Source organism: Gymnodraco acuticeps, unplaced genomic scaffold, assembly GCF_902827175.1.
Source record: "Gymnodraco acuticeps unplaced genomic scaffold, fGymAcu1.1, whole genome shotgun sequence".
Lineage (NCBI taxonomy): Eukaryota > Metazoa > Chordata > Actinopteri > Perciformes > Bathydraconidae > Gymnodraco > Gymnodraco acuticeps.
In genome coordinates, this window is record NW_022989867.1 from 2,601,138 (window position 1) to 2,616,460 (window position 15,323).

The 15,323-nt window shown below is 41.5% G+C and overlaps 1 protein-coding gene across 1 annotated transcript in view; it reads right to left on the reverse strand.

Moving 5' to 3' along the window:
* Positions 1 to 15,323, reverse strand: part of si:ch211-266k8.4 (rab GTPase-activating protein 1) — a 109,592-nt gene that overhangs the window by 87,839 nt on the left and 6,430 nt on the right. The window contains exons 7-9 of the mRNA XM_034196724.1: positions 14,837 to 14,906; positions 2,845 to 2,959; positions 1,938 to 2,055 (exon numbers count right to left, since the gene is read on the reverse strand). Of these exons, the coding sequence (XP_034052615.1) occupies positions 1,938 to 2,055; positions 2,845 to 2,959; positions 14,837 to 14,906 (303 nt within the window). The remainder of the gene's footprint in view (positions 1 to 1,937; positions 2,056 to 2,844; positions 2,960 to 14,836; positions 14,907 to 15,323) is intronic.

Sequence of the window (15,323 nt, forward strand, 5' to 3'; positions counted from 1 at the left end):
GCAGTGTGAGAAAAATAAAGAGCTTTTGAACATTAAATAACAGAGACATGTGGCAGTAGAGACACTACATACTGATATTACATTTGAAAATGAGCAACATAGGGCCCCTTTAAATCAAATGGTAAACGGTTGTTTAGCTGTTCCCCTTCATAATCCTAAAGATTTGCCCTTCATAATCCACTTTGCAAGACATTGGTACGTACCCAGCACGCCAACTCCCCCCACCCGACTCATGATAAAGTGCTTTATCACTGCCTGGGACACAGCAACGTTTATGGAAATGTAAAGCCTCCATTTATCCAGAGTCTGCTGGACAGATCTTTGTCCAAGGTAAACAAACTCAGGTCCAAACAGTTGGACCGTGAGGGTGAAATGTAAGCAGTTAAAGGCAGCTTATCTATTAAAAACAAATATCATAAACTGGATAAGTGTGACACACACACACACACACACACACACACACACACACACACACACACACACACACACACACACACACACACACACACACACACACACACACACACACACACACACACACACACACACACACACACACACACACACACACACACACACACACACACACACACACACACACACACACACACACACACACACACACACACACACACACACACACACACACACACACACACACACACACACACACACACACACACACACACACACACACACACACACACACACACACACCACACACACACACACACACACACACACACACACACACACACACACACACACACACACACACACACACACACACACACACAGTGACCCTGCTGAGTTGCCATAACGACGGCTCCATGTCTACAAAACATGTCCGTCGGCATGTGACGTTTATATTCAACAAATAGACAGGGAGGGGTCCCACTGAATGGGCTGCCATTGAAGCAACTAATTTAGCATAAAGGATGTTTAATCCAAACATGTACAAAGACAACCAGAGCAAAACAATGACACTCTGCTTTTCCTGGAATGCTTGGTGTCAAAATATGTCCCGTCCTGATGAGCTGATTGATATTCATGAGCTGCCTGGGTTTTTTTTAAGGACGGAGTCCAGAAATTGGGCTCTGAGAACTGTGCTGCACATTCTTTAGAAGGCCCACTGACTTGATCACATTCTTGAGGGTGGTCTGGGATGATATTCATGGCTACTAGTCACATGCAACATGTCCAAAACAAAATGTGGATTAAGGATAGTCACATATGTGTGGGACCTAATGGACACCAGAATGTCAATGGAATGTATTTACTGTGTTATTTTGTAGAAGCAGTTTTGTATTTCTTTGTAATAGATTAACCTGCAAGTTTCTGATATGTTCATGTGTAATATTTAGCCAACAGTATGAAGCTACGTTGCGGTGATGTGCCTGAGTATTTTCAGATTACCAAACATTGTGAAAAGATAAATGTATAGTAAGTGACAGATGTATAACGAACGTGTAAGTGAAAACAACCAGCGGTTGTAAATGTTTTACAGGTTAAATTATATTTAATGCACGTTAAAGAATGTATGTTGTAGTGATTGCTTGTGTTTCTGTATTTTCATGTGATCAAAAGCTATGAAAATATGTATAAAGTAAGTGACACAGATATAATAATGAAGTGTAACAAACTAGCAGTAATGCAGGTATAAAATGTATATCGCATTTTTATCATAATTTTACTGATTTAATGACAAGTACGTTGTGTGAAACAGTGTCGCCTGTTTGGCAATATGGACTAATGCTAGGGATGTAACCAGCTTTAGCTTGCTTCATTAAAATGTGTGTATTTGTGCAGAATATCATCAGTAAATCTGTTTTGCATGTCAAGCCAGATTAAGAATACGAATTTCAGAACGAACAAGGTCAAACTGATTCCAACAGACCAGGCGGTAATTGAAACTTGTTGAACCTGACATTACTTACACATCAACAGGAACTCTCAGCAGCAGGGGTAACACTGCTCCCTCATCATTCAGCTCCATCAGGCGAGGCTCCAAGAGCTCCATGATGGTGAGAGCAGTACGGAACACAGCCGACAGACCTGATGAAAGAGGCAGAAAACTCAAATTAGTGTACATATTTATTGCTTTGTTAATGCAAAACAGAAGCAAAATGTATAAGCTGCAGTCTCGCAGGACAGTTTGTCTGTGTGGCCCAACATGAGGGAATCGGATAGAAACGCTCCATCTACACCAGGCCTCACATATCTTGCATACCTTTTCTTTTCTTTTCTTTTTATTTATTTATATATTATATGCATACATCATCAGTTATATCATGCACAATAATCAGCAATTCCCCTGTAACATTTCTTGTGTGGTCACTTTAAGGGGTTAAGAAAGTGGCACTAGCCGTTGGGAACATTTTAAAAAAAGTTTTAAAACATGTGTCAAAAATCAGCTTTTGTTAAGAATGTATAAAAACATGTATATTCTCCATATATATAATATTGCCAAGGCATTGTACAATAATATATATATATATATATATATATATATATATATGGAGGTTGTAATTGCCATTATTTGTACAATGCCTTGGCAATATTGTATGTAATTATAGTCGTGCCAATAAAGCTATTAACATTTGATAAAGAGGATGAAAGACAATTAGGTATGTGAGGTATCAAACCATAAAACAAGTCTGATCATCACGCTAATGGACAAAACTGAATAACGCTCAAATGAAAGAGTTATGGATTTTTTTGTCCTTAAAAAACTGTATTTAATCAATCGTTTTCCTGACTTGGCACTATGTAAATGTGAAAAAAATAATCTACACAAATGTCAGTGTGTTTTATGAGTGTGCTTGTGCATGTGTGTGTACGCACCATGCAGAATGATAAGATCCCAGACAGCCAGCACAGAGTCCCAACAGGGCAGGGAAGTGAACAGTGTGAGGAACCAGGGCATCACAAAGTGGACTGACAGGACTCCCACCGACTCCTGCAGGGAGGGAGGGGAGGAAGGGGCGAGGGGAGGAAGGAGCAAGGGGGGTTCATTTCACAAGCGCAAACATGTATTCCAGACAGACGGAAATATGTCTGCAATTGGCCGTCAACTACTGAACTCCTTCACTGACTTTCTAACTGGAAAAGCCTTCCAAGACATATCTATTGCAATCTAGTGTGAACGTGTTTAATATTTTACAGATTACACAAACTCAAGTAAATGACCAATTATAATATTGATCTTTATTAGTTAATCAATAATATGTATTTTTAGAATCAAACACAGACTTGCATGGTTTTTGGAGAATCTATGAAAAATAATTATAGAAAATTGCTGTAATGTAATCTTTTTTTCCTAATACAATATTATTATTTTTAGTTGCTGAACATAAACATTTTAGAAGAATTTAGGTATTTCTTCTTGAATATTTTATACGTTTTTTGTAGTTATTTCGCCCTACAATTTGAGGTCTTCGACCAAAATCATAATTGTTTAACCTACTTTTGTGTAAGCTACGCTTTCTTCCCTCTTGCCTCAACTCACTTTATTTTCTTATACCATGTGTATATTTACACTGGTCAGAAAACATTTAAATACGTTTAATTAAAAAAAACTAATGTAAAAATGTAAGTTTAAAGAATTTTCTTAATTTGTCCAACAGACTCATTTCTGGTGTGTTATCAGACCTTCAAAGTAAGATTATAATAATATGGGGCCTTTGTGTCTAAATTGCAGTCAGTGTGTTTGCTCAGGTCTGGTAGTACAGCCCAATTACAAAAGTCTGTTTATAGCTAGTTTGCCTTAACTCTACTGAACGACTCTATTCCAAAAGAAATGCTGACCACCGATCTGTAATAGCCTCTTTCTATAAAAGGGCTGCAAACTATTGTGCCAACAATAAGCCCCTGTGGTGTGGTGTGGTGTGTGTGTGTGTGTGTGTATGTGTGTGTGTGTGTGTGTGTGTGTGTATGCTCCGAAAGGGCAGCTTTTCTCCCAGGCTTGCTGAGTCGTTGGCAAAGTATAGCAACCTCTTCAAAGACACAGATCGATGCATCAAAGTGAAAATGTGCTTAGATTAGACATTTTGAACAGAGCGGCTACAACTAAGAAGAAGAAGGCCATATATTTGTATAATTGTAATTGAGATAAATCATACTTTAAGGAGACCAAGGAGTATTGTCTGAAGCTGTTCGGACATCCAACATGCATTTCTGATGAAGTACACTGAGACCCTCCACAGCTTGTGCTGCAGCACCTCTTTCCACCTCTGTCTGAAACCAGTCTGCTCTGATTGGTTAGCGTTTCAGGCAGCGGAGAGACACTCCCTCTGCAGGGAACACAGGGATTTTAGCCTTTGTAGACCATTTACATGCACACAAACCTGTATAACACTACAGGAAAGGGAAGACCCAAAAATCATAATATCAAAAAAAAGCTCAAGCCTCAATTTTGATGCAATCTTATTCTGAGAAGAACATTTTAAACAATGTTTGTAGCTTATCATCAAAAAATTGAGTAAATAATAAAATCTATTTCATCGACATTCTTCAGTTCAATATATTTACAATTCTTCATCTTGAATCACTGCTCTTCATCTTCCATTATATAGCATTCAATCTAGCTGTGTTTTTTATCCAAAAGAGACTTTCAATACGTGCAAGTCTTGTCGTTGCAATATGTAATAGCAAACAACCACATTGGTCTGTGGAGAGCAATCTCTTCATTTTACTTTAAAGTGGAACTATTATGCTATAGAAACATGTCTGTGAAGTTTTTTGCTTAAAATACCAAACAGATCACCCATTGTAGCCATGCCTCATACTGCTCATACCCCTCTTTTGCTGCCCTGTTGCAAACAGGCTGATTCTGCTTTGAATGGAACGTCTGCTCTGCTAGCCACGCCCCTTTGTAGCGTCACGCAGCTTTCCCCTGCGAGAGATTTCTCCCGGGAGAAGCTCAGCTAAACGCTGCGGTGATTAAATGCCATATTATGCTCCCAACCATCTCAAGCTTTATTTCTGAAACAGTATGGAGCTCAAACCTTTCTCTCAGGGTTTACAGTGTAAGAAAACGTTTTTAGAGAATACTTAAATATTATTATCAATATAAAGCATACAAGAATCTGGGTTACTGTAGGTAACATTTTATTGTTTATTTGTTCATATTTGGCAATAATTATACACTAGACTAGTAGTAGTCCTAGCACAGTGTCAGGTTTCTCAACTTCTACCATCAAGGCACATCAAATGAATATCAGATATAAAATAAGATAAAACAACTAAGTACTAACAGTATCATGTTTTCTCCTCTGTGGGACTAGTAGACCTGCTAGTAGCAGCAAAATATGGCTTCAGGCTCAGGGTGGTTGTTCACTGCAGCCGTCTCCCGAGCTGGCTGTGGGGCAGCAGGCACAGGTAAGTTGCTGTTCACTGCAGCTGGCTTTGGGGCAGCTTTGACATACCTCTTGGTCTTAGCAGAGGTTTTCCATTTCTGGATGGCTGGCTCTGGGTCAAGAGTTTAATTGGTCATCTGGGATTTTCTGGATGTTTTTATGAGGATCATGAGGGAAAATCCACGCTCCACAGCAGCAGAGGAGGGAGAAAGGGTGAGCATGATGTACACCAGAACGTCCTTCACATCTGGGTGGTTCTCAGTGAGAAGGTCACTTATGACCTCCTTGGGGGGCTGCCTCTGCCTGTACTTCAGTCTGGCCTTGAGAGCTGGCCACTGTCTAGGGATGTTGGTTACCTCCTCCTCACTGAGAACGGACTTGAAGTGGGTCACCATGTTCATAACCTGAACATCACCATATGTAGCTAGTTGTGCGTCTGATCTTGGAACGTTCCTGGGGTCAAGAACAGGGAAATCACTGAAAGGGGTATCCTTCAGGAAGGAAAATCTAATTTCTAGTGTTACGGCCACCGCCTCCCCGGTCCTGGTAACTCTGTTTTGAATGTGTCTTATGTAAATGAGCTGTGCGGTTGCCCTGATGTCATTGGCTACCCTTCTCCTGGTCCGCCCCAGAAGATTGTGATTGGAGCACGCTCCAATCCCGGCGCACACCTTCCAGGGACGACTAGAAAGCCTGTGGACAGCGATCAGTCGGGAGGCTCTGTTGTGTGAACAGACGCCTCTCGTTACATGCTCTTCGATCGTGTGTAAATTCTGTTAACAGTGGTTAACTCGTGTGGTCCGTAATTAGTGTAGTATTGATGTGATTAGATTAGGATAATATTACGTTGACTGTGGTCATTTAGTTTAGCTGTGTTTTCCCACAGCCTGCTTTTCATTAGTCTGTACCACTTTGATAGTGAGGGTTGTTTTGTTGCTATTTTCTTTATTAGTGTCTATTCCCTTGTATTTACGCAGGCTCCCTTATTAGAGTCCTCTCTTTGCTGGTGCCTCATTTAAATCAGCGCCCTTTTGTTTGTTCCAGGCTGCTTGCCTGCCATTTTTGTTACACATTATTTAATAAACTCATCATAATTATTACCAATTCCAACTGGTGTGTGTTGCATTTCCTCATCCCCTAGTGGGGACGTGGCATACATGGGGACTCGTCCGGGATAATGTTAATTAATTCCTGGGGTTATAAATCATTTTTATAGTGGTAACAAGTTGGTAGGTCTTTGTGTGCAGTTCCCCTGAGTATGGCATTTGTTGACAAGTTCTTCTTAGTCTGTCCTCATGAGCAGCTAGACCGGTGTCGTAAAGATGATTTATTTGAAATCGCACAACACTTCAGTCTCACGGTGTCAAAACAATTGTTAAAGAAAGATTTAAAGGTTTTGGTAGTGGATGAGTTGAAAGGGGTCTTCTGGTGCTGCCTGTACAATCTGAGCTCGCTGTGTCCGACGCCATGCCTGAAAGTTTGGAACGACAGAAGCATGAGGCAGAGCCTTCAGCTGCTCGGGTAGAGGGTGGTGACTGTGAGGACGACGGGCGGTTTAAAGCACCGTTCCTGCTGCCTCGCTATGATCTCTCCTCCCCTGGCAGCTCAGACTCCCGAGAAGGAGTTAAACGTAAGGTTCGCCTCGCACGTCTCCAGTTAGAGGCGAGGGACAAGGAGCAGAACAGACAGGCACAGTTACAGTTCCAGTTGGAAGTCAGAAAGCTGGAGATTGAGGCAGATAAAGCTGTCAGGTTGCATCAGCTGGAGATCGACTCGCAACTGCATGCACCTGGTGCTTTTCCTCAGGCCGCAGGCATGTTTCCACCTCCCCCTCATCCACCTGCCTTTGACGTGAGTAAACATATTACCTTAGTACCAACATTTCTTGAGACTGAAGTGGATACATATTTTGGTGCCTTTGAGCGCATTTCTACAGCATTGCGGTGGCCGTCTGAAGCCTGGGCTCTTCTAGTGCAATGCAAAATCCATGGGAAAGCTCAGGAAGCGGTTGCTGGTCTTTCGCTGGAGGATAGTCTGAGTTATGACTCGGTGAAAGTTGCCATTCTCAGATTGTACGAGTTAGTCCCTGAAGCCTATTGATAGAAGTTTAGACACCATAGGAAGGGTCCTGATCAAACACACATAGAGAGTTCGCTAGGGAAAAGGGAATGTTGTTTGCTAAATGGATTGCCTCATGTAATGCTACAGATTATTCTTCTCTGAGGGAATTGATCATGTTGGAGGAGTTCAAGAAATGTTTGCCTGATCACATTGTATTTTACTTAAATGAACAAAAATGTAATTCCCTCTCTGCTGCTGCTGTGTTAGCTGATGAATATGTGCCGACTCATAAATCCGTGTTTTCCTCTGTCTTTACTGAGAGGTCACGCCGTGTGTCTGCCTCTCCATTTACTGAGCCGTTAAATGTGTATAATGTAAAGAGAGGAGAGAGAGTGCTTTTAATGTCACCAACCTAGACATGTCATCGCCAACTGTGTAGCTCTAAGCGTAAAGAACAGCCGCAAAACATGTCCCCGCCAAAAGGCATTGGCCTGATTACACACACGCGCACAGGTGAGTAAAAGTGACTGATGTCTCATTGTCTGATCCTGTGTTTGTGCCGATGCTTTCAGATAAAGCTGTGTAAGAGGAAAAGCCAGAAATTGTGGTTTCCCCTCCTCATGAGGATGTTGCGAGACCAGCGCAACACGGTGGCTCCGACAAGCCTCCCGACAGACCAACTCTTCCGGTAACCCGAGAGCGCCTGCTAGGTTATCAGATAGTCATCCATGTTTTGTTATTAGCTCTACAGTATTTCGAGGTTTATGTTGGATCCAACCTTTGGCCAATTGTTGTGTTTACATGTCCCGATCCCTTCACATACTGGTCTCGCGTGTACAAGCACAATCAGCGTCTCATGCGGTGGGCTTTGATCGTGCGGGACTACAACATTAGACATCCGTCTTAAAAAGGGCTCAGAGAATGTGTTTGCCGATGCTTTGTCCAGGTTTGTTTAGTGATGTTAGAGTGTGTGTTATTAGGTAGGTTCGTTAGTGTGCTTAGTTTCACAAAAACTGTGGGTTTTTGTCTTAAAGGAATGGTATGCTCATGACACTCATTTTTAAATAATTATCATCCGATAAAACAGACCAGTCTCTCTTTTTTTTTTTTTATCCGATGACATTATCAGTGATTTTAAACTGATTAATTACCGAAATAACGTCAACACTGTGGGCGGCACCATTTTACCGGACGTGACGTAAACCATGCGTTTGGTTTCGAGGACACGTTGATGTTCATGTTATTTACTGTAGTTACTCTCTTCAAATATGCCTCATTGTATCGCGAAACATTGCCACAATTCTGATAGGAACAATCCACGGAATGCTCGGTTCCATCTGTTGCCAAAAGGTAAGCGTAGGAAGTACGTTCGGAGGCAGTGGCTAGCGAAATGTGGCCGGCCCGAACCGAAAGATCCACAGGCGCATGTATGCAGCGAACATTTCAAGTTTCCGGACGACTACTCTGAGAGTATGATAAAACATAACATGGGATTTATTGAACAACCATTACTTAATGGAGATGCAGTACCATCGGTCTTTCTGGTGTCATCACCGACCAGGACACCAGTTCGGCCAGTTGAGAAATCGCCCTCTGCAAGTGTGAAGCGACGGAGGACCAGAAGTAGTGCTCGGAGTAAGAATAAGGTATGTTATGGCGCATTTCCATTGCAGCGGGTAGCCCCGTTTAAACGTCCTTTATCGTCCAGGCCAGTTTTTGGTGGCCTTTCCATATAGCGTAGTACCGGCTAGTGGGTATTTTCCCCCAGTTTTTCCGGCCCCATAAAATCGTGGTTCTAGGGCCAGGGACAACGAGGCTGAGTATGCTAAACTAGAGAGGGAATCGCTAGCAAGGGTGGTACTACATGCATACATATCTAGTAATCAAAATCATTGTATCTACTAAGTAGTACTAAGTAGGCTCGAACCTGTATGGCTGAATTCCCCCTTCCAATCTCTTCATATTGCTCAAAACTAGGGGTGCACCGAATGGGAAATTCTTGGCCGAAACCGATACCGAAAATAGGAAACAGTTGGCCGAAAACCGAATGCCGAAAGGCCGAAAATGATTAATAGAAATATATATATATAATGTATACATTTTTTACCAATGTTGTTCTGATTATGGAAATAGACATGATTATGGCAAAACTTAACTTAAATAATAATCACTATTATGGGTCCATAAAACATTTATTCAGCACTTTTGAATGCATACAGTACATTTATATATGTCATGTATTATTGCTAAAAAACATTATATCGCAGTCTTAGTGTCGCCAACTCGTTTCTAATATGCAAAGACAACAAATGCGTCTATGATGTATTTTCGATCAGACGAGATCTCTCTCCCCCGTCTGTGTGCGAGGGGGCGGGGCAGTTTACACACACGCAGCTGCTACATGCAGAGCACACTGCGGAGATGGCGGAGAGAACGCGCTCCGAGGTGTGGTTAAACTTTACCCGTCTCGATGTGGAGAATACTTGTTACCATAAGTGCAATAAGAGTTTAGCATGTAAGCACGAGCAATTTGTCTAAACATTTAGCAAAAGTGCACCGCATGCAGACGGAGGAATGTACCGGGTTCGACCGTCTTTCTAGCAGCTCTGTAGCCCCATCCACGAGTAACGTTTCCACGTCAGGTGTTATGTATGCTAGCAGCAACACACGGAGTTAACTACATGATACAAACATGGGTTAATGATTAGAGGAAACTGAGTTATTTAGTTTGTTAAAATTTCAGCTATTCTGTTTACAGTCTGTCATCAGATTATTTAATACGATTTGTTAAAGGCTCAGGGCAATCTCGATGACAAAGGTCAATGTTCCCCCCCCTGTGAGCCAGCCGCGAGCATGGTCGCCGCGTCTTTATTACGTCATCACAACAACACGTTAGGTTACCAACGTAAGCCTGTTCTGACATTCGGTGATATTTTTTCGGTGCTAAAACCCTTTCGGCCGAAAGCCGAAAGGGCCTTTTTAACCATTTTCGGCCGATAATTTTCGGTGGCCGAATATTCGGTGCATCCCTACTCAAAACTTCTTCCTCGGCTGACGAGTCCGAACTCAAATACTCCGCCATGTTTTCGTGTGTTTACAAAGTGAACGCATGGATGACGTCACGACCATCACGTGACTACTGAAAATGGGCAAAATGGCAGCGGCCTGACGGAATATACAGGTTTTGATAAAAAAGAGCTATAAAATCATTATTTACCGGGGAATATCGCTGATTTCTTCAGGGTATGGTTTAAACATAATGTTTCACTAAATACTGAAGTTTTGATTAATTATCTAATGAGTGGAGCATCCCTTTAAGGGAGGGGGTGTTACGGCCACCTCTCGTTACGTGCTCTTCAATCGTGTGTAACTTCGGTTAACAGTGGTTAACTCGTGTGGTCCGTAATTAGTGTAGTATTGTGTGATTAGATGCGTTTAGATTAGGATAATATTACGTTGACTGTGGTCATTTAGTTTATCTGTGTTTTCCCACAGCCTCCTTTTCGTTATTCTGTACCACTTTGATAGCGAGGGTTGTTTTGTTGCTATTTTGTTTATTAGTGTCTATTCCTTTGTATTTACGTAGGCTCCCTTATTAGAGTCCTCTCTTTGTTGGTGCCTCATTTAAATCAGTGCCCTTTTGGCCCTTTTTTTTTTCCAGGCTGCTTGCCTGCCATTTTTGTTACACATTATTTAATAAACTCATTATAATTATTACCAATTCCAACTGGTGTGTGTTGCATTTCCTCATCCCCTAGTGGGGACGTAACATCTAGGAACTTCACAGAATTGTCCAAGAAGGAATTCTTCACTGTTTCTGGAATACCTGTCCCTTTCAGTGAAGTGATGTGTCCATTGTTCTTACTGTCAAACTTGCCATCCTTGCAGGTTGCCATGTAGGCAGTGTAGACATCACCTCCATTATGCTTAAGGCCTTCTAATTTGATCCTGGCCTCACACAACTCTACATCAACATCATAAATGAACAGATCATTACTCTGGAATGCCAGACTCAAGTTGGCCAACACTTCTAAGACATCTACCATAAAGTGGAGCCCATCAACAAACTTTGCAGACTTCAGTACCTTCAAGTACCCCACACACTTAGCTCCTTCTTCAGTTTTTCTGTTTGAAGCCTCTTCCATGTGTAGGATGACGGAGTTGTAATTTTTTATGACAGCTTTGTATGCCTGGAGTCTTGACGCCATCCACCTAGTGCCACAGGGTGCTGAGAAATAGACAGGATCCTCGTCTATAACGGCTGATATGGCGTTCACCTCCCTCCTACGTTTACCAGATCCATAGTAGAATCTGTAGATAGGCAGGGCTCTCGACTAACTTTTTTCCCCATCCTCCCGGAACCGTCCCGAAATACAATCTAAGCCGTCCCGAAATTAATGTGGACCGTCCCGAATTTAAAATGTTAGTTTTTCTACATTATCATTAGTTAAAATCATTCAAAGTGACCTTTAACATAAATAAAACATCATACAAATCATTAGATGATAATTCATCAACCTTTTTATTTGAGTAAATCATTCAATCACATAAACAAAGGCCAAATATATTTAAACAAACACACAAATGAGAAAATTACTCTAATATTGAATCCAATCAAGTCCCATCCAATTAACAAAACAATCCAACACTGTGTCCTGAAGACAGAACCCAGAGTAACCACTAACCAGGATGACAGTCTGTAACACAGTCAGGAGACCTTTACAAACGGCCCCGCCCCCTCGCACACAGACGGGAGAGAGAGATCTCGTCTGGATTGGAAAGCTCGAAAATACATCATAGACGCATGTCTATTATCTATCTCTGTCTTATTGCATATTAGAAACGGAGTTGGTGAAACTAAAACTGCGATATAATGTGTATGTAGCAATAATACATATGACATATTTTTTAAATGTCTCCAGTACCGATAAAAAGTCAGATAACGTCGGAGCTTAACGTTACCACTGTCTTTAATAATTCCGGCCCGTTTAATACCGGGGCTCGGTACCCATCCCTACATGGGGAGAGGCGCAGCATATTGCTAAGGACTAAATACGATGGAGAGTTCTCATCTCAGCCTTATTACCCATAGGAGATGAAGAGGAGTAAGTAAATAAAGAGGCCGGCGCTCCAGGGTCTGGTTTTGCTGTGCGTTTTTGTGATGTAATGGTAAAACATTTCATAATTCCTCCACGGGATGCCATTGTACATCACTCAACCCGCGAAATACACACACTCAGTACATAGCTAGACCTGCGAATTTGCGGGCACAGCCAGCTGGGCGGCTGGCTGACAGCCAGCGGCACAGCTGTAGCTACATGTGTGTGTATTTTTGCAGGTTTCTAAATGTTTTGTGCGTGTGTGTTTATGTTGACAAGGAGGTTTAATAACTGTGTGCTACACAAAACGTGCAGTCGGTTTAATTTTCATCGCCGTTTGTAGTAGAGTTAGCAGGGTATTTTTATTTTAACTCTCGTCCCAAAAAAAAATGTAATCCTCCCAGACACTATTTTTTTCGGCCCCGGGACGACGGGACGTCCTTAAACTCGAGCCCTGAGATAGGGTCCACTCCTTTCTCTACGATGTCAACAAAGTCAGTGGCTTTGGTGGCATCTAGGAGCGACAGCTCCAGCTTATGTGGAGCACACCAAATCGAAATGAGCACATGCCCCAACAATTCCCGCAACTTCACAATAACTCCACTAAGAAGCAACTTCACCTTCATTTGCTTTAAACAATTTATTTATATACTTTACCTGTTACAAACTTTTAAGTTAAGCTGAAAATTAAAACAAATAAAATGCATCAATACAATTATTTAAGCAATAGCTCACGACAGGCTCATTATATCACAGCTAAGGGGCGTGGTTCGGCCCGACGCGAAGCGGAGGGTCGACAACCCCCTTAGCTGTGATATAATGAGCATATACCACGGCCTGTCGTGAGCTATTGCTTTTATAAAACGGTTACCAAGTGTGGCAATATGAAAGAAAAATACACACTAATTTAAATAGTTTTTATTAGTAAATAATGATGTTCAAAATAAAATAGTCCCTCCGTTGCCTTCTGCACAAAACATAGTGCGAGGTCGTTGCTATGCAACAACACTAACAGCTAGCGAACATATTAGACAGAGAGCGTTGATCCATTATTTGGCTATTTATTTACATTCATTTGTATGTTGCCGTTTATTGTGCAGCCACTGAAAAACTGTCCAGCATCAGTAGCATGGCTTACGTGGTCAATGGAAAGATGTACTTGTCCGATATTGTAAATAACACGTCCCGGACGTACGGACGTGTTGTTTTTCACACACTGGTTTACCACAAGGACATTAAGTTACACATATTCTCTCCAGTAGCCTACAGCGTTAGCTCCATGGTTAGCTCTGAGTGTTGCTATGCTAATGTCAACACAGAGCATATTACTCCCAAAACACACCGCGCATTGTTTCTGATACAGCACATAGCTTGACCTGTTCTTTCTTAAGTGTTTACCGCTAGAACAGTGCCATTATATGTATTATATATAACAACTTTACTCTTAAGTGCCTCCAGCAGACATCCTGCTGAATACACAGACACACAGCTCCGACTGTATACGGAGACGATAGGTTGGGACGTGTCACGTGTGCCGGATGTCGCCAATGACGTAATAGGAGCGAAAATTCTGGATCTGCTTGTTAGCACCCCCCTTTTTTCTATTTTTTAGAGATGTTGGAACGGAGGAAAAGAGAGGTTTTTGTTTTCTGACACTTTGTGAGTTCCCTGACACACCGGGGACACATATTTATGTATAAAAGACATCAAAAAGTGCATTTTGCATAATAGGTCCCCTTTAAGTTATACTAAGCATGTTTATTACTTTCACAAATTGGCTTTTCAGATTTATTCTGCCCATATTCTTGATGCATTTTCCTTTTTTCATGTTTTATGCATCCCTTCAGGAAATGTTTTTGTTTAAGTGAAAACATCTCTTTATCAATAAGTGTCAGCTATGAATTTTTCTAAATGCATTACGTAAAAATAGTTAAATAATGATAGGGACAGAGGGAGGACATTTCACAGACTAAGTGAACATGACGAGCCTACAGCTGAACTCAGTGTGTGACAGAGAGGCCCAGCTGCTGACGGATACATTACAGTGGCCTCTCTCTCGCAGATTAACTACTCATCACTTAGCCATTTATGGACTGAAACACAAACACACATTTCAAGACTTTTCTTGTCATTGTGGTTTTTCAGAAACATTTCCCCTCTTAGTCGACTCTCAAATGTCCAGTACAAACAGACATTTTCTTTCACTTTTTCAACACCATGTAAAAAGGGTCATTCTACACAAAAACAAAGTATTTTAGGCTGCGTAGAAAACCCTGTGATTGAAAATCTGAACAGTAATGAAAAATGAAAAGCACTCACCATGTGCTGAGAGAGCTTCGGCTTCCTGTGTTTCAGAAACTGGTCGAAAACCTTCACCTGATGCTGGACCCTGATTAGACAAAATATTACAGTTTATAAGGGGTGTCGTGCTATTTGTAGAAGTACTGGAGCACACCTGTGAAGCGCAAATGCGTGCAAGCACACATGGTTGTGGTTCATTTTGAAGATTATGTAACTACTGTTAATTAACACAGCAGCCAGAATCGGCAAAGCATGGTCACTGAACAAGAATACACTAATGAATAAATGTGTGTGATTCTTACAGTAAATGCTGCATACAGCTGCATACAGAGAGTTTGAAAAGCTCCTTTACTTCACGTCATGAACTCTCCGACTTCATTATTTATTTTTGTTACCAATATTACAGTATCAATCTACCTGATGTTAAATATGTCTGTCTTGGTGGACAAATGTGTTCTCTATGCTCTGCTCAGCTCCGTGTGTCAACACGATGACATCTAGCAGC